Here is a 21547-nt window from a genome sequence, read left to right as displayed (position 1 = left end):
TAACATTGATGAATCATGTCAAACGCTTTCCAAAACATGTAATATCAGATTATACATGAAAAAATAATCATAGTATACATACAAATCACTATCATAAGCATGACATAATAATAACAATGATTCAGTCCATATAAAATCCTAGATATGCAATCCTAGGCAAAATAACCCAAAAACGAAATCATGAATCATAAGGATGAGAAACCATTATATAATAAAGAAGAACAACATGTTAATTGAGATATAAATATAATGTATGAAGGGATGGACCAAAATCAAAAGGTTCCACAAGTCTCCAACGAAGAACAAAATTGATGAAATCGCATAGATCTTGTAACAAGGATGTAAAATCACATACTTAGCGTAATGAATCGCATCCGGACTTGTTAGAACAAAGGAAATATGTATTTTATATAAAATAATTCGTTTAGGTAAAAATCAAATAAAGTATAATGTTAAAATAATAAAAATTAAATGAATATTTTTATAATATGCGAGTTTGTCAAAATTCTATCTTAATTTTATTTTTAAAACATTAATACCTAAAAAATAAATAATTTGTAGAAGTCAATATATATTTTATGATGAATAATTATTATATATTAAACACTATAAAATGTAGAGATTAGAAACTTACCCTAATTGTGTTAGGATTGGATTCGAAATTCGGATTTATAGTTGAAACTTAAGACAAAATTCTTTTTAACAATTAAATTTTATTTTTACGTATAATGAAATAAACCAATTTTAAGGAAAAGATTTTTCATTTTATTACCATAATTTTATCAAATCAAACTTGCAAAATATTAAAATGATGATGACCATAGAAATGAAATAGATTATTTTTTTCTTTAAATGATGTAACCAAATGTGCCCTTGGCGATATATTTATTGTAGGCAGGGGCGGAACCATATGAAACTTTAGGTACATTTTAATCCAGAATGTTATCAAAATTTCGGAAAATTTTTAAAAAAAGAAAATACTCTCTTCATTTTTATTTAACCGTCCATTTAACTAAAATTATACATATTAAAATAGTGGGTCTATATTTTATCTTAAATTATAAGAATAAATATAACCTTATTAATTAACAAATGCATTATAAATTGAGTCATAAAATCATTTATTAAGAAGGGGTTAATTTTTTAAGATAATAACAAAAATTTGATTTTTATTTGTATTGATGGATATCAGAATATTATGATCCGAGTCTTGTGTGGTTCGTCCACCGAGGTGGACCTCGAGACTCGCTGAAGGATGACATATTAGACAATAAAGATCAAGAAGAATCTATACGGATTCGCCATAATAAATAGAAGACCGAATCTTATATATGAGATCGGTGATCAGATTTAGATATAGATATTCAAAGATTCAGGAATTTGGATATCACTAATAAAGGAAGATTCTGAAAGACCTAGATATTCTAGAGGAATAAGGAAATACATTCCTATTCGGAGTCATACTCTTATTCAAGAAAGATAACCTTATTTAGGAGATTCATTCCTAAATAAACTACATGACTATTTAGATTCACATGTCAAATAGAAATTCCTTTCCTATTTGGACTCTACGAGGTATTCATTCACTACTACTATATAAAGATTGTGAGGTATGCCTAAACACACAACATATTCAATTACAATACTCTCTTAAACTCAATACTGACTTAAGCATCGGAGTGCCCATCAGACAACAGCCGTCCGATGAGCAGTCTAATCCCTGTTTTGCAGGCCAAAGGCTATCAAAGGAGATTCATGACCCGTCAGAAAGGCCGAATCCATCATGTATCAATAAAAGAGCGATTCATTATAGATATTACAATCCTCATTTTATTTTTGGTGGTAACGATATATTTAAATGTTTAGACTTCTTTTGAGGTTTTAAAATTCGCTATTTCTTTAGCCTACCACATCTTGCGGTAGTGTTAATATAATCACCATTTATCAAAAAAATATTGAAATTCTAAATGTACAACTAATTAGAGATAAATATATTTTGCTGAATGTACAATTGAAAAAACAAGTATTAGTTTTTAAAAAATAAATAAATCAATGCTGTCAGAAAATAAGAAGTTAACAAGTTAAATTTATTTTGGACTAAAAATAATGGGTAGCGATTTATGCACTCCATTATTTTTTTAAATTGCATTTATTACCCTTATGCATCATTAGCAGCATTTGTATAAATCCACCTGACAAATTCTAAAACACACTGATCCGACTTATGTAATATATCATTTAATATCTCTTATTTAATATAATTAGTACATTATATTTTTCTTCTTTAATTTCAAATTTCAAATTATAATTTAATATTAAAAAATCTATGGATTATTATTATTAGTATTATTTAATTTAGCTATTAAATTTAGTATAAAGATTAGCATCAATTAGTAACTAATGAATTTGAAATTTTGATGGGAGTACTGCTATATAATCCGATACTTTTAATCCACTTTTTTGTATCACCTGATTTGTCTTTTAAAGAGTAGATTGATTAAATCTATTTTTTGAAATATATATTTTTGGGTGGGAATTAGATGAATGAAACCTTAATTACCACATAAGGTGGGTTAAGGTTTTCTTCTTCTTGTTCATTTGGGGGGTTGTTTTTGAAAAATCTCTCAAACCCTAGTAAGTTTTCTTCTTCTTGTTCATTTGGAGGGTGGTTTTTGACCATTTTTGGCCAAAACTCACGTCACCAATCTCTCAAATTTAGTTTTATTCATAGTTTTTATCTTTAGTTTTTGAATAAAGTTTCTTTCTTGGCTAATTTTGGTCTAGATCTAGAAATTATTTTCTATCATAGTATTTTAATTGAGATTATATCTAATCTAATCGAAATTAAGAATAGTTTTTTTCATCTTTGGAGATGAAATTGTTTCTTGCGGTGAAAACGACTTGGATCTCTGAAACAATTATAGGCAGCATCTTACGACGGATTTCATCAAGTACAGGTATGTTTTGCGTCAATATCGGTGTTGTTGTTAATCTTCAAGAGAACAGATGTATCACAGAAGATGTGATCAGTCATGCATTCGAAGTTAGACTTCCTTAGAACGTTCAATAATTCTAGATTTTATTATTAGATCTAGTTTTAGTCTACAAATTTGGGTGACCCTTGGTGGTTAGTTTAGCCCTAGTCGATGACTGTATTTTTACAGCTCTCATCATCTTTTCTAGAATAGTTGACTCAGTATGTTGAGAAACTGTTCATGTAATTTTCGTTATTATTAATGGAAATTTTAGCCTTTTGTTAAAAAAAAGGTTGAATTAAAAAAAATGGATTATAAAGTATTTTTCTGTTGATAGAGTTTTGTAATATCCCGTATATTGCTTCTGTTTCATCTCTTTTTGTAAACCTATTTTTTCTTTCTTCCGTTTCTTAAATAAAACTCTAGCCGTCAAACACTCTAAACTCATCTAAGAGGTATCATTCTTTGTTCCATTCGTTCAATCCGGTTAGGAATAGTCTCCACTTTTCTTATTATTATTCGATATCTGTAATACCCCGTGTTTTCCGACTTGTTTTGGTGGTTTGGTTGTCCGTTTAAAGTTTGGTTTGTGATGGACTTAGATTGTATTTTCGCTTCGTCATGTTCTCGTTGTGATTCCGGCTTGTTTTCGGATTGATATATATGTTCGGATTAGCATATGTGGTACCTTGGTTGTGTCATGTTGAGTGACTTATGTGTACCCTTTGAGCCTCTAAGTATTTGATGTCGAATTGATTTATTTCCGGGTGTTATCGAAACAATGTTTGCATGTTTTTCAAATCTGCCATGCTGTAGTAAAATGTCCATATCTCCCAATTGAACCGCCGGATAGGGCTGCATTTTGGATATGTTGTACCTAAGAGGATTATCTTTCATTCGACCGTTCGGATCGTCGTTTCGACCCCTTCTCGGATCAACCGGACCTGTGAACCGGACCTTCTGGGTAGATCAAGCCATAGGTCCGGTCCACTTCGATTTTTTTGGTTTCTGAGAGCAAACCGGTTCTATAACCGGTTTTACTGGGCAGAACCGGCCATAGAACCGGTTGGGTTCGTTTTGAAGAATTTAAATAAAATTTACTCGACCTAAACAGCCCCCTATTCAATTTTTAAAATCCTAAACTCATTCTAAACTATTAATAAGCGATTTTCCTCTGATTATTGGTGTCAATTACACTTGGTAAGTGTTCTAACCTCCATTCCATCATTCAAATCATGGTTTATGTAATCAAATCGTTTGGGTATTCATTGGTCCTTTAATTTTTCATTGTTGTAGCAATAGATCCACTATTTTTCTGAGATTTCCTTACTCTTTTGGATTGCTAAAGTAATTAATCATTTCTCTTCTCTATTAATTCGAATCATTGGTGTTGTGGTTGTTATTGGATTTCAATTCTAGAGGTTGTTGTTGTGACATGAGTACTATGGGCTGTTTTGTTTATGATTCATGATTTGTATGCCATATTCGAACGTCTATACTTGTTGGGTAATTCATGTAATCGATTATACTCTCTTGAATCGAATAGTTTGTGAAATGTATGGTTTCAACCATATTGAATGTTAGGGCTGCCCATATTCTATTTTCCATGAGATTATTATTTGATTTTCAATGTTATGGATTCATGATTAAGAGTTTATGAGATTCGACTATCGACGTGTTAATTTGTTATACCTTGTATCGTTTGATTCGTATGCCTTAGGTTGGTTTTTGAATCCGAATTGAGTTACCCATTTGCTAATTCATGTGTGGTTTAAAATAATGGAATCTTTTGGATATTATAAGTTGTTAATTGTTTAGTATTGACCAAGCATGTTATAGGGCTGTTTTGCTCATTTTTGCGATTTATAAATGTTGAGCTATTTATTGTTGTTTGGAGTTAAAGTTTGGTGATTGTTAATTGAGTTGGCATGTTGATGAATGCATATAAACTGTTTTGGCTTAATCAAAATGTTAGGGCTGTTTTGTATAATATTTTATGGTATGTTATACATGGTTTATGGTGTTCTTTTCATGATGGATTATGTCTAGACTAAGCTAAGAAAGGTTGTGCTATGCTATTCTCTACTTTTAAGGATTACATTGATGTTTAGTTTGATGGTTGGCATTGCTTGGGCATGATGATACGCCGTTGTTATTTTATTTGCTAAAGCATGTTATGGCTTGTGTTGTCTTTTTCAAGCATGTTGGATTATTGTGGATTTCATCAAACACTTGTTTGTGTGTTGATTAATTGTTGGTTAAGCGATATTGAGTTCCTTGTTTTTCAAACTTGTGTTTTGAATTATTATTTGATTCCGGATTTTAACATTGGTTTACAACTTGGTTATGTTGGGTCGGGTTAGACTTGGGTCGCCCGACATGTGAGATAAACTTGGAAGTCTTAGTTGACTCGGCTAAGTACCATTTTGGTTTTTGAATTATTTTATCAAGTTGTTTGAAAAGGTTTCCGGATTATGTTTGCAAGTGGAACTCAATAAGGCTTAACTTGCTACATGGCTTTGGCTATGGTTTGAGTATGTGTATTTACTTTGTATTTGGCTTATGTGATTTTGGTGTTGTGCTAGTCCTATGTGGTGTCTAGTACTCCATAGAGTTAGGATATGCTTTAATTCTGGTTTATGCTTTCTTAGACTCGTCGAATGTTCGTGCGTCGGAGTTGAACCAGTTGCTTGCCGAGCTTTGTGGGGGATTCGCAAGCAGTGAGTTTATGTTGCTATTTACCGCTTTATTAAGTAAATTGTATATTTTGTATATATATTGTATACGCAGCGATTTGAACTGTTTTTCGATATTATGGATCTGAATTGGAACGGGCTACTCGATGGGCATCATCGAGACTGCGTGCGCACCAGTATGATCATATGGTATTTGAGGTAGGTTGGAGATTCGTCTCGCCTTAGTGAGGACGCCGGTGGAAGATACGTCTCCTGGGACTCACGTGTTTTGTTTGAGTGACAGTCGGGGAACGGTTATGGAGATACGTCTCACCGACACGACAATTGGATATAGATATTTGTGGTTTAGGGTTTCAATGCTTATCCATAATGATAAAATGTTCTATAAATGTTTTTAAGGTTTTTCACTTAATAAATGTAAATAGTAATGTGAACTCATCTTAGTATATCTGACCCTGTTGTTTTCCCAAATTTTCCAGGTTTATGATTTTGAGCGTGTCCGTTGATCTCCAGATTTTATTATTTCCATGGAGGTCTACTTTTGGGTTTTAAATAAAGATAGTCCTGTTTATTTCAAAACTCTTAGACCGCAGTAGTACTAGCATTGTCCTTATTGCTTTTATGGTTATGTCGTATTGTTTGATTGGTCTGACTGTTGCTTATGCATGTTGGAACGTTTATTACTCTGGTTTGTGTTATCTATATATAAGGCATGTTGTTAGAGTCTCGGAATTGTGCCGAGCATTTGATTATATTGTTTCTTATATAAATTGTTAGATTTAGGTTGGAGTCTCGGTTGCCCCCGAGCAGTGGTTTTATACAGGTTATGTGTTATCTGCCAGGCTAGCTACGGGTTTCGGAGCTACCACTCCCATACCCTAGCACCGGTAATATCGTTCTTAACTCGTGCTTTTACTATTCTAGCATCAATCTGAAGTTTCTTACGACGATTCATCCTTATTCATCAACCTCGTTAATCTCTACGTGTTGGAATCGAAAACGGTACGTGAATATAACTCGTGCTAGCGGTGTTACGGTTCACCGTTTTGAAATTTTGATGACTGTTTATCCTTATGTTGCTGCCAAAAATTTGATTTTCGTTTCTAATGTTATTTGATTGTTTTAAGATGAAATTGAGATCATAGGTTAAGTCTTTTGTTCTCTAGTGATTTGTTAGTTTCGGGTTCGATTTTCGTTTGACAGTTAATCGTTTCCTCTGTTTATGTATGTTTCTTAATGTTCTGGCCGAAGGGTTCTTATCAATGATTGTGCTCTCTAGTTGAGTGTTTAAGATTACAAAAATTTTGGGGTTGCGATTCTTATGGTTTAGGCTACTGTTAAATTGTTTTGTAACTTATATATGTTATATATGGTTGCATGAGGAAGATGAAGATATGTTTGGGTGGGCTTTACTTTTAAAAGTGTGGACTTTATTATTTACTTGGCCATTATTATCTTTGTTTCTAAGTTTAAATTGAATGATGGGTTTCAATTTATGTTGCTGGGCTTATGGAATCAGGGGCTATGGTTTGGGTATCAATTAATTGATATGTGTTGGGCCTTTAATTAATTTGGACGAGGTTAATAATTATGTGTGGGCTTCATTGTTTGGGCTTCAGATTTCATTTGTTTTTGGGCCATTTAATAATTTTAATCGGAAACCAATAATGATTTTATAATTTTCTTTTTATCGAATAATTACTCGGGTAATTATCACTTTGAGAATTTTTGGCTTGACGTGCCAATTTGGCTAATTTACATTTTATCTTTTAATTATTTTTCTTAACTTATTTTAGTTAAGCAAATTGTCGGTAACTATTGGTTACTTGTGTTTTAAGCTATTGAGTTCCGTTTTAATATTTAATTATTATTTTATCAAGAGTATTATTTTATAATTATAAACTATGGCTTATAATTTTGACAAAACATTTGGGTCGAGTTAGACTTGGGTCGCCCGACATGTGAGGTTAGCTTGGTAGTTATCAGTAACTCGGCTAACCCACTATTTGGAAATTGATTTAATTTATTATCATTTATTATTTAATCATGAATTAAATAATATATTTTCAAAATGGATTTTAAGCGGGAACTCAATAGACTTGTATTATTTTAGGCATTAAAATTTATTTGAGCTTTGTGTTTACTCTGGATTGCTTTACCATGATTTGTTGTTTGTGTTAGTCCTATGTGGTGTCTAGTACTCTCTAGAGTTAGGGTCTGTTTTTAATTATGATTTTGTACCTTGTCTAGACTCGTCGACTGTTCGTACTTCAGATGCGAATTAGAGTTAGATTGCTTGTCAGTCTCACGTGGAATAGCAAACAGTGAGTTTATATCTCTATTTACCTCTTTATTAAGCAACTATTATATTTTGTATATAAATATGTATAAGCAGACTTTTGAACTGTTTTTCGGCATTGTGGATTTGATTTGGAACGTGCTACTCGATGGGCATCATCGGGACTGCGTGCGCACCGGTAATGATTATGGTATTGAGGTAGGTTTGAGATACGTCTCACCTTAGTAAGGGCACCGGTGGAAGATACGTCTCCTGTGCTCACTATTTATTAAGTGATAGTCGGGGATCGGTTATTGAGATACTTCTCACCGACACGACAATGGATTTAGAATTGTGGTTTAGGGTTTCATTGATAATCCATAATGAACAAAAGTTTTATTAAACGTTTTAAAAGTTTTCAACTTAATAAATGTAAATGGTTATATAAATTCTACTCAGTAAATCTGACCCCGTTGTTTTCGTAAATTTTCCAGGTTTATAATTTGAGCATTGGTCGATCTCCGTTTCTTCATTCTCGGAGGTTCCTTATTTTATTTTCAGAATAAAAGAGTCGAACTGTTTTAAACTCTTAGACCGTAGTAGTAGTATCAGATTATTTATATTTTAGTGTTATACTTATATTTTTAGACTATTGTTTGTTGGTATGGTCCAACTATTATTTTATCAGTTTTGGCATGATTACAATGATTTTGGTATTATATATTATTTTCCATGCTGTTGGAATTTAATTTGAGATTAAGTATACTTTAAATATATGTTGCTTATATGTACTGTTAGACTAGGTTGGAGTCTCGGTTGCCTCCGAACATTTGGTTTTATGCAGGTACATAGTTGCTTATGATATTTATCCGTTTAACCGCAAGACTTGTTACGGGTCTTAGTACAACAATACCCATACCCTATCGCCGGTCACGATTCATAAAAATGGATGGTGACAAGTTTATAATATTTCACTAAACATCAATGGATTCAGTAATTAATTATATTTAAGAGGTTAAATAAAATAAGAGATAGAAGCTTGTTAAGGAATTAGAGTGCTATAATAATCTGGGGGATTGCAAATATCGGTTCCCAAAAAGATACAATGGTAGTTGAAGATAAGAAATGGGAGCAGAGCAACGTGATCGTCCTCGATCATTTCAATACCAATAAATGGGAGCAGTACAATAATAGCATGCAATAAATGTGAATAAATTAGTACTTCTCATAGGTCATAAATTATATTCTCTCCGTCCCAAAATTATAGTCCATTTTCTCTCTTTCATACAGTTTAAGAAACACAATTAATGCTCTAATTTTTCATAAATTTATTTTCATTTTTCCTATTATACCCTTATTAAATGTTATGACTATAGGCTAATAGCAATAAAAGATACACTTTAAATAAAGACAATATAAAAAATAAACACTTTAAATTGTAATTTATAAGGAAAATTGACTATTGTTTTGGGACAAAAAAAATAAGGAAAGTCGACTATTGTTTTGGGACGGAGGGAGTAATATTTTTTTTTTTAAAAACAAATAATACTCCCTCAGTCCCGTTTATTAAAGGATATATTTTTTTTTTATTATCTAATAAGGCCATCGTGTTTTCTGTGCCAATTTATATTAAACTTTCACTTTTATCCCTTTAATTATTTTAATATGCGTTAATTGCAACTCAGTTTATAATACATTTATGCTATTATTAGGAGAAAATATACTACTTCCTCCATCTCATTTAGGAAGTCTCATTGTCCATTTTTTGTGTCCCACTTAAAAAGTCCCATTATATCTTTTTAACTTAAATTTTTTTGTTTGCCCCTCGTAATTAAACACACTTGCAAGGTAATTAATGACATGTACAATTTCAAAGCACAATTAATAAGGGTAAAATAAGAAAAAAATATATGTTATTTTTTGTCTTCTTAGTATGTGTGAAAAACAACAATAAAACTTTCTAAATGGGACGGATGCAGTAATTAATAGGGGTAGACATGACAAAATAAAATATTGTCTTATTTTATTTAAAAATAACAAACCATACAACTTTTTATTTTAATTTTTGTTATCGATTTAATTTTTAGTCAAAAAACTTAATTGAAAATATTAAATTTAATCCTTAAATTTATTTTAGCAGAAACATACATAAAATTTAGTGGCTTAATAATTTCAAGGATTAATTTCAAATTAAATCATGAACTTTATCCTAATTTTCAATTACAACGCGAATTTTAAAACTTGGCAATGACATGTGGTGGTATATTACAATGTCATCATGCAATGACACGTGGCAGTATATTACAATGTCCACGTCAGTGTTTTTTAGATCGGTGTACCAATTTGCCAAAAAACAAAAATTGGTTATTGACATTACTAAATTTTAAAGTTCGTGTTGTAATTACAAATTAAGATAAAGTTCGTGATTTAATTTGCTATTAACCCTCAGTTTAAATCCTAAATTGAACTTTAATATTTTTAGTTAAATCCTTTAACTTAATTGATTAACACTAAAATTAAACAAAAAAAATTAAAATATTAACGGAAATTAAAATAAAAGACCATATTATTTAATTATTAAATAAATAAGATAAAAATATGAATTATAAAAAACACCCGGGATCCGAGAGTAATTTTTTTAATTAATTTTATGCGTTCATCATTTCCAATTGTAGATTTAGATTTGTTTTTACATAAAATGAATGAAAACATAAAATAATAAATTATTATAGTTTTATAAAGATGGATAAACAATAATTCAAAATTCCATAAAATTTATTGTAATCATCTCGCCGTAATTATATTCAATTTTTTAAATTGATTTAATTTTATCCATGTTACATGCCAAGTTGATCTTGCTGTAAAATAACAATTTTATCCAATTATGTGACACTCCAGTCACTGATGCTAAAAAAATCAATATTTTTTGTCTTTTGTTAAGTTATCTAAAACTTTTGAAATTTACAAATCTATTCCAATTTAATAATCTAGTTATAATCCTATTCACCTTTTCAAATCAATTTAGTTGTGTCACTATTTTACTTAAGTACACTGTTTATTTTTTATTTATCTTTTCTGATCCTTTTCTTCTTCTTTACTTCAATTGACATTATTGCTTATTTTTTAAGTTAGGAGTTAAGATTTGATATTTTAGAAAAGCAAATTTTGCTAATTGCGGAGTTAATATTCAACTGAAAATTGAGACAATTAAATTGATTGGAAAAAAATCGAATAAAATTGTAACTTATCAAATTGGATCATATTTGAAAAATTTAAACTACAAAATTGAATAAAACCATCATTTTACATTAAATTCCAATGTTGTATGTCAAGTGGGTAAAATCAAATCGCTTTTGAAAAATTGGAAAAAAGTACAGTAAAAAGATGAAATCTTGATAATATTATAAAATTTTAAATGTTTGATTTAAAGTGTAATAACACAAAAATGTGTGGATTTTTGACATTATTAGGCCTAAATAATAAAAATATAGATATATGTTTATAATTATAAAAATTATAAAATTAAATATATAAAATTGTTATTTATAAAAAATAATTACTTTTATGTAAATACATTTTTATATATTTATGATAATAATAAAATAAATTATTTGAATATAATTTAAATTTAAATTCTTATCAAATAATATCGTGGATGTGGAAATTAAAATTTTTTATTTATGGATTGTGGGTAACATGAATAATACATATTTTTTAAATAATTATTTAGTCTTTTTTATATAATAACTTTGTAAGTCTTTTTCATACTAGTTTCCTAACTAGTATCCCATCGGGAAACATATATTTACGAATATTGATTTTAAAATGTTTTATAATTTTTTTATTTTAAAATAACTGTAGATTTTGTTATTTTCACACAATTTTAAAAAATATAATTAATATTTTAAATTTCATAATTTTTTTTATTTTTCTTACTATGCTCCTATTAAATACAATAACTAATTTACTTTTTTGAGCTAACAACATTTACTAGTGGATTTTAAATAAGTTTAATATTAATTTTTAAAAAAATATAATAAAAATACTCCTTTTGATTCATAATATTTACCACATTTAAAAAAAAATTGGTCCATAATTGTAGTCACATTAGATTTTTAAGAAAGCATTGGAGTCTAATTAAAAATGGTTAATGTCATCAAAATTCACCAACTTTACATGTTTTCTCATTTTAATCACGCAATTTAAATTTTCTCATTTTCATGCACGACCTGCCACTTTTTCTCAAATTCATGCACGGTGCTGCGGTGTCATGGCTCTACTGGTGTAATTCGCTGAGGTGGAGGTCATTTTACACCAATGAATGAGTTCCACCTCAGCACCGTGCATGAATTTAAGAAAAAGTGGTAGTTCATGCATGAAAATAAGAAAATTTAAACTGTGTGATTTATGGGAAATCGTGTAGAGTTCATGATTTTTTTTTATATTAACCCAATTAAAAATTGTGTTCTTTATTTTATTAAAGGTACTCTTTAAAATAAAGAGCACCTTTACAGATGCTCTAATAAGATTAGAAAGACTAGTCAAATACTCCCTCCATTTTTTTATTTGTCCATTTAGCAAACTATATTTGTCTCTAATTAGTTGTCCATTTAAAACTTCAATGTGACTTTAGCTATTATTTTTCAAATTTGGACTTTTTTAATAAATGATTTTATGAGTCAATTTACAATGCATTTAATCTAATAGTGTTATGTTTGTATTTATTTTTATAATTTAAGATAAATATCCGCTATTTTAATATGTATACTTTTGCCTAAATGAATAATTAAATAAAAACGGAGAGAGTATAAACTATTGGTAATTAACATAGACAATTTGATAAAAATATTTATAAATTAAAATATGTTTATTAATTTTTTAATTTACATAAATGGTAAATGTGACAAATATTATAAATAGGAGAGGAGGAGTATGTACAAGATATTTGATAACAAAATAAAAATAGACCATTATTTTAGATAGATGAAATATTACTTTTAGAAAGTTTTCGAAACGGAAACGTGTTTGAAGTGGAGAAAATGCAGCCAACTTAACATCTATGTGCATCACAGCCACCACCAAACTGTCACAGCTATTTGTTGTTATTAGGTAACGTATTTTTTAATTTCTGAATTTGTATTTATTTATATATTTATTTAAATATTTATTTTTCAATTTAATTTATTTGATATTTTTATTTTTAATTTTTTCATGTTTAACTTTTTAAATAAAGAGTGAGGTACAAAAAATGTTGATGTGGTAGAAAATATTAATTGAACTGGCACCTAACTCAACATATCATCAAAATAAAATAAAATAGGTAAAATAGTTTAAACTAATAAATAGAGAGGTCGGATATATTAAGTATTTAATTTTATTTTTTTAAATATAAAATAAAAGTGAAATTTAATTTTATAAAATTTTGAGTTAATTACATATAAAATCATGACCTTTGCATCAAGTTTTAGAAAATAATGAAATTATTTATAAATTATATTTAATTATACGGGGAATGGAGATTTTCATGGGGATGGGGAATTCATGGAGACGGGGATGATTTTATCCCCATTAATTAAATGGGGACGGGGATTCCCCACACACTACTAAAATGTTTGCTTTTAGCGACGGATTTTTCCGTCGCTAAAAGCATGAAATCCGTCGGGAAAACGTTTCCCGACGGATTTCCCGACGGATTCAATCCGTGGTGTCAAATCAAAAAGGACGGTTTGTTACCCTATATGGCTCAGTTGGTGGGTACGGTTCGCTCCGATTGTCTTGTCTGAGGAATTACAAGTGGACGATTAAGCAAGCTTCCTTTAAGGTCCTTTTAACTTAATAATAATAAAGGGAAAGGAGTCGAAGATCAATCCCTCTTTCCGTTCTGCAACCCTATTCTGCTGTGGTGTGCCCGGAGCTGTGTAGTGAAATGCCCTCGTCCTCGCAAAACTTTTCGACAAATTCAGCCTTTTAAAAAAGAGAGTCCTAAATAGATGTATGCGGCAAAATCCTCGTCGCTAAATTTTTGGCGACGGACCAAAAAATTTGGCGACGGATTTTAGCGACGGATTTAAATCCGTCGCTAATTGCCGACGGATTTTAGCGACGGATTTAAATCCGTCACTAATTACCAAAAAATAAAAAAAATAAAAATCGTAAAATAAATTATTATTATTTAATCGGTCACACACGTCACACTCCGTCAACCTCCGTCCCCCACCCGTCCCCCGTCGCCCTCGGTTACCCATCCGTTGCCGCCATCACCCACTCGCAATTTTTACAAACTTCCCAGTAGGTCACCCATTCTTCCCACTGCTCCCACTCATTGCTCTTTAACTTTGATGTTCTCCCGCGCGTATCTCCACCTGAACCAGCTCAGCTTCTTGTTATATACATATGTATATTTATATTTAAATGTAATTAAAAATGACAAATACTTCCTCCCACATTTTAATATAATTATTTTTTATAATTAATAGTTATTTTAAATAATTATTAATGAATAAATAAATAACAATATTTTCAATATATATATTTATGTTATATTTAAATAATATTATATATAATTAAAAAAATAATAATTATTTTTTCTTTAATAATTATTTTTCTAAATAATTTTTTGATAAAAAATTTATTTAATTTAATAATTTTTTTACGATTTTTTTTATTTTTTGGTAATTAGTGACGGATTTAAATCCGTCGCTAAAATCCGTCGCTAAAAACAGATTTTACGACGGATTTGAAATCCGTCGCTAAATACATCAAAAATAATTGGCGGGAGTGTTCCCGCCAACTTTAGCGACGGATTTTCCGTCGCTAAAGTTGGCGGGAACACTCCCGCCAATTTAAATGACAATTTAGCGACGGATTTCAAATCCGTCGCTAAATCCGTCGGTAAAAAAAATTAGCGACGGATTTTGAATCCGTCGCTAAAATCCGTCGGTAAAACACAGTTTTTTAGTAGTGATAGATGCGGGGATGGGGATGGGGATGGCTTCCCCGTCCCCGCCCCGCCCTATTGCCATCCCTAGAAATAACATGACCTTTAAAACGTGTCAATCATAAACACTATCTTTCAATTTTTCTCAATTTCATCATGGGCATATTTTTCAGTGAAATTTTACTAACTTGGACATCCTATGGGTTTGCCATGTGTCATGCCATGTCAGAAAAAAAGCCACTAAAAATTGCCGATGTTATTTTTGAAAAGAAATGAAAGGTGGTGTATGTGATTGACACGTTTTAAAAGTCATGTTATTTTTGAAACTTGGTGCAAAGGTCATGATTTCATGTGTAATTAACCCTAAAATTTTAAATTTTAAATTTTAAATTTATATTCTATATTTTAATATGTTAATCATTTTCATTTTTAATTTTAACTTTTTTCCTTCTCTTTTTTTAAAAAGATAAAAAAAAACTATTTTCTTAAAATTTTAAAAATATTAGAGATCTATTTCAAACATTGAAATTCACTAATTAGAGATCTATTTTTTTCATAATAAAAAAATTTTATTATACAAATAATTTAAAATTCAGGACATCAAAGAGATTAAACTCGGAAGGATTAAATGTGTGAAAATGTATAAATTTAAAGGTCAAATAAAATATGTTTATCCGCATTAAACGCCAGTTTAAAAAAATATATTCACGCTTTAACTAAATGGGGTCTTTTTTTTGGTCGAGATCGTATTTTTGAGGGAAACGTTCCGTTCCCAGTTAATGAATTTGTAACTGTTATTGATCATTAATAAAGCGATTCTTGTTTCTAAAAAAAAAAATGTTTACGCGCATTGTTTAATTTTTGACCAAACTCTTATCCCAACTTAATAAGGAGGGGTCCAACGAATATAAAAAGGCCTAATTACTTAAAAACCATCTACCTTATAACTTTTTTTCATTTATACCATGATCTAGGAAAATTTTCAATTGTACCCTATTTTTGATTTTTATGTTTCATTTGTACCCCAAAATTAAAAAAATTGATAATTTAATTAATTTAAGGATGAAAATATTTAAAACAAGATACATAAATGATTAACATTAACGTTTTATCAGAATATAGGTAAAAAATGAAGGACTAATTTAATATATTTTTTCAAAAGAAAATAGGTCAATTCAACTCATTAGGGTAGAGATGAAACATAAAAATCGGAAATAGGGTACAATTGAAAATTTTCCTAGGTCATGGTATAAATGAAAAAAAATTACAAGGTGGGTGGTTTTTAAGTAATTAGACCAATATAAAATTGATGATTTTAAAGGCTAGTTAGGTAAATTTATAAACTATAACATAAAGGATTAAATAAATTAATGGATATAAATTCATGGATCAAAAAATATATTAAGCCAATAATAATGTCTTTCATTTCTTCTTCTCTATATAAAGGTGTGTGAACAAAGCTGCTCATCTGCAACAAACTCATGCATCAACTTCCTACTAAGGGCATCCTTCAATCCGATGCTCTCAAAGAGGTATTGCTTGAACTTTCTGCTATTAAATATAGATATAATCATTTAAAAGTATTCAGTGTTTTTTTTTTTGGATAAATAGTATTCAGTGTTTTTTAATAATTTTATTTATAGTTCAACATTTTAGAGATATTAATTTTAAACTTAATTTTGATAAACTAAGTTTCAACTATAGCTAACTAATCATATTTATTATTTAAATAGCTAAACCTTTTTATATTTTTATTTATGATCAAATTTAATTTTTTTTCAACCTAATCAAAATTAAATTATAGTTGACGAAATTAAAAAGTATGGTTATAAAGAGAAATAATCTAAAAATTAAGATTGGTGTTTTAAATAAATAAATAATTACAACTAAAATGCATTTATTAAAACTAAATCAAAAATTGTGTTTTTAAAAAATTGAGCCATAAATAAAAAAAATCAAAAAGGCCGAGAAATTTTAAGTGATTAAGCTTATAATGTATTAAACTTACTTTATAAATTTACATAGTAATTCATTATGTTTTTAGATGAAGAATTTTTTATTAGTAGCTAAGTGTTTTTTTTCTTTTCTTTTTTTGCATATTGTGTTTGCAGTACATGTTTAAAACTAGTGTATATCCTAGAGAGCACGGGGAACTAAAAAATTTACGAGAGGCTACTGTGACCAAGTATGGACCCAGGTATTGTACAGAAGAACATTGGAAAAGTGAATTTTTTGAGAGTTAAAACTTTTATATTATTATGGGTTAAATGCAAATTCATACACCAACTTTGACCTAATTTGCAATTACAATATAAACTTTTAAATTTGGCAATGTCGGTAACCAACTTTCATTTCTTGGCAAATTGGTACACCGTGTTATAATTGCAAATTGGTACACCGTGTTATAATTGCAAAACTAGTGTATCGATTTGCCAAAAATGTAAAGTTGGTTACTGACATTGCCAAATTTCAAAGTTTATGTTATAATTGCAAATTAGGTCAAAGTTGGTATTGTTTCATTTAAGAAATCTAACTTTGTTATTTTGAGTACCATATTGTAACTGTCCATTTTCTATTTGTAGTCAAATTTTATATTAAAATTATTTGTTTATCTCTTGTTTTATTTTTCAAAAAAGGATCAGTATTTTAAAAAAAATTACAAGATATTTTTAATAGAGATAAATAAGTAAAAAGAAATTATTTAATAATTCTTAAAATATATTTAAAAAACAATTGAACATTTTAAATGGAACGAAGGATCAGTGTTTAAGAAAAAATATTATTTGATAAAGTGGTGTTTATTTGCAAATTCAGAAGTGTAATGGCGGTGCCAGTTGATGAAGGGCTATTTCTGACGATGCTTATGAAAATAATGAATCCGAAGAAGACATTGGAAATTGGTGTTTTTACTGGTTATTCTCTCTTAGCAACCGCATTTGGGTTGGCCAATGATGCTCAGGTTATATACATTATAAATGTATTTTTGCTGACATATTATAGAACGGCGTATTTGAGAGGAGGATCGCTTGTGGGAGGAATTGAACACACGACCTTAACAGTTTCCTGTTGAGCGTTTATATCATTTGAACTATAACTCATTCGTTTTCATCTTCATTATTAAAATGTGAATCTATATTACTGAAACATTCATCTTGATTGTTGCAATGTTTGTGTCTTTGATACTCGGGTTACCGTCTAATTTGCTCTTGCAGTAGATTGAGGTTATTATGTATGGTAGCAAACTTTTATACTTAATATTCAAATGATTTTAAGATTTCAATTCGTATCAAAAGGATACCATAAATTAATTTATATTTTAGAGAATGATATTCAGCCAAGTTAGGTAATTATATATGCTGATGTGGTATCGGCATTCAAATAAATCTTTATTTATCAAACGGCTTAATATATAGTTTGACCCCTGAACTTGTACCCTTTTACCCATCTAACCTCTAAACTTAACGTCTCACCTATCGAACTTCTGAACTTGTTAAATAATCCGATTTAACCCTTAAATTTGATAAATACGTAAATATTAAACCCCTACGTGCCACCTGTCACTTGAAACATTCTAGAAGAAATTGTGTACGGAGGAGTTGAATGTTTACGTTTTTATCAAGTTCAGGGGTCAAATCGGATTATTTGACAAGTTCAGAGGTTCGATAGGGGAGACGTTATGTTTAGGGGTTAGATGGGTAAAAGAGTTCAAGTTCAGGGGTCAAACTATGTATTCAGCCTTTTATCAAACTATCATATGCTACGGCAATGTGCATCACTCTAAATTTATCTAAAAATCCTTGCTTGCAATATAAATTACATCTATGGTCACACTTTCATACAAATTAAAGTTTTGATATCAAATTGAAACTACCATATAAGCTAATAATCCTCAAAAATTACATTTGTTCACTATATATAAAGATTATATATCAACTTTTATGGTCAAATACAGGTAACAGCAATAGATCCAAATCAAGAAGCTTATGAAGTTGGATTACCGTTCATTCGAAACGCAGGCGTAGATCACAAGATCAATTTCATCAAATCAGATGCCAAATCGGTTTTAACCAAAATGTTGGACGACGTAAGTAATTTTCATTCAAAAATTCTTACCTTAACTCGATTAGTTTATACGAATTGCATTTATATGTATATGGACATGTTATAGAATAAAGATGTAGAAGAAATTGATTTTGCATTTGTGGATGCTGAGAAACACAAGTACAAAGAATATCATGAACAATTGCTGAAGCTAGTGAAGGTTGGAGGAATAATCGCATACGATGATACCTTATATTTTGGCTTTGTTGCTCAACCACCAAACCATGCCGAAGAGAATCTCAAAAGACCAATAAATGGCATATTGGAACTCAATGAATTTCTGGCTAACGATTCTCGCATTGAGATCTCACAAATTTCTATCGGAGGTGGTCTCACCTTATGCAGGCGTCTTAAATGAGATTTAATCAGCTCGCAATTATAATTATAATTATTCGTATTATTATGTATGATCACTACCGGACTTGTTACTGCTAGATGGGGTGTTTGTTTCCTTCTTTTAATATAATAAGAGCATCTCTAATAAAACCTTTGGAGAATATTCTTAAAACGTTCAATTATTTTATTAATGATGAATATTCTTATTTGTTTTGTTTAAATACCCATAAAAACTCGTCGCTCTCTAACTATTTCTTCCTTTAAGGTTGCGAACATCAAGATCAATATAATTATTTGAATTTCATCTAACCATCACGTTAAGGGCTGTTGAGTTTGAGAAAGGAGATGATCATGAAAGAATAAAATAAATCATCAAAGATTTTTTATTTTAAAAAAAGAACAGAAGAAATATAATGAATAAAGAATGAGAATATAGAAATAAAGAGATAATTGTTTTAAAATATCTTTCAAAACATATTTACACCTTTTTTTAGCTTACTTTTAGAAATTTTTCTTTCTATTTTTATTTGAAACATAATAAGAAATACTTGACTATTTCTTCGGTTTCAAATTGATAGACACTATTTCAAATTTTTTGTCCAAAATTATAGACACTAGATATTTTCTTTAAGTAATTGTCTCACATGCCTGTTAACACGAATTTTTTGTCCTGAAACTAAGAAGCAAGAAAATATGTACAAATGTCATTTTATTGAATATAATCAAAAAGCGGAATACAATCTCTATTGGGTAATTTCTACACGTGTAGATATTAAATTCTTTGATGCTTTCCTTCAAGATTTGTGGATCAAGGACTTATAAAGTTTGTTCTTAAATCCGTTGTAGAATCTTCTTCAATTTCGTGAAGAAAATTGTTGAATCGTTAACGAGTGATGAACACGTCGTATGAAGATTTGAATATGAAAACTTGATTTGATATGTAGTCACTTGGTTGAATCCTCAATGGGTGATGAACACGACATATGAAGATTCCATAGACGCGGGGATGGGGATGGCTTCCCCGTCCCCACCCCGCCCCATTGCCATCCCTAGTCATACTTGTGGATTGGTGGTAACTACCCAATTTGGGTAATTAACACTAATTAACACCAATCCACAAGTCATACTTGCAGATTGGTGCTAAGACAGGTGATTCCCTGCCAAATGGCAAGGAATCATTTGACTGGACTTCCTATAATGGGAATTTTCATTCTCGTCTCACGCCGAATTTGAGGAAAAAATATTTGAGAAGAGAAGAAAAATTATGGTGCTGTAATTGATGGGGTGTTTGTTTTCGGAGCGAAAAACAATTCTTTTTGGAGCCCCGTCCACAGTATGTGGACCCTATCCCGCCACCGGTGTATATTCACGTGGAGGAGGGGGAGACCTCGGAGAAACGCCACTCATACTACAACCCACACAGTACTACGTGACGACTTCCCGAGCTCCACCACAGCCATCACAGTTACGAGTTTGAGTTACTTTATTTTTTTAATTTGTTAGCTCGTATTCTAGTAAATAATTTAATAAAACTTCATTTTATGCTCTTTATCTCAGTGGCCCCCGACGATATTGTTTCAGATCCCGGCTGCGTCGATGTCATCTTTGGACTCGTTATTTGGAAAGATGACATTTACGACCTCTCGAAATCTACCTTAGGCGTCACGATCACAGGTTTGAGTTACTTTAATATATTATTTTATTTGTAACCTTGTATTTTAGTCTATAATTTAATAAATTTTATTTTTCTGCTATTTGTCTCAGTAGCCCCAGACTTCATCGTTTCAGGCCCCGTCTGCACCAGTCCCATCATTTTTGGGACATATGGCATATACTCTTATAAGCATGTGTTGAGAATAAACCCAACTCGTAGTAAATCCGGAAGTCGGATGTCGATCCCACGAGGACTAAAGGTTTAAAGTGAATGAATTATGATCTTGAATTCCAATTCGGAAAGCAACAATTAAAGATTGGTTTTAGGTGACAAATTCTAACAACTAATAATTAACTAACAAGAAACTTGCAATTAACAACTAATTACCAACTATAAAAGATTTAAGCAATTACAATTAACGGGAATTCAAATGATAAAAGAGGTTTGGAGGTCAAAACTCCACCTAGGTCATGCAATCTTGGGAATCGGGTCTAAGGCAACAAAACGCGAACCGAGCGTTCCTAATGCATAACTCCCGCTCTCTCGAGCCTCAAAGAGCTACAAAACCAC

The 21547-nt window shown here is 30.1% G+C and overlaps 1 protein-coding gene across 2 annotated transcripts in view; it reads left to right on the top strand.

Moving 5' to 3' along the window:
- The window catches only part of LOC126680649 (caffeoyl-CoA O-methyltransferase-like), a 33808-nt gene extending 14313 nt beyond the window's left edge, over positions 1-19495 (top strand). The window contains exons 1-5 of one of the 2 annotated variants that reach the window (XM_056105966.1): positions 16320-16418; positions 16998-17083; positions 17701-17845; positions 18839-18970; positions 19055-19495. In XM_056105966.1, the coding sequence (XP_055961941.1) occupies positions 16368-16418; positions 16998-17083; positions 17701-17845; positions 18839-18970; positions 19055-19345 (705 nt within the window). In that variant the 5' untranslated portion in view covers positions 16320-16367 and the 3' untranslated portion in view covers positions 19346-19495. Of the gene's footprint in view, positions 1-16319; positions 16419-16997; positions 17084-17700; positions 17846-18838; positions 18971-19054 lie in introns of those variants that run through there. The other variant, XM_056105967.1, reaches the window with a different exon arrangement.
- The last annotated feature ends 2052 nt before the right edge of the window (positions 19496-21547 follow it).

The sequence above is a fragment of the Mercurialis annua genome, linkage group LG5 (genome assembly GCF_937616625.2).
Source record: "Mercurialis annua linkage group LG5, ddMerAnnu1.2, whole genome shotgun sequence".
Classification (NCBI taxonomy): Eukaryota; Viridiplantae; Streptophyta; class Magnoliopsida; order Malpighiales; family Euphorbiaceae; genus Mercurialis; species Mercurialis annua.
Note: the sequence above shows the minus strand (reverse complement) of the source record. Positions and strands in the feature narration are given on the sequence as shown.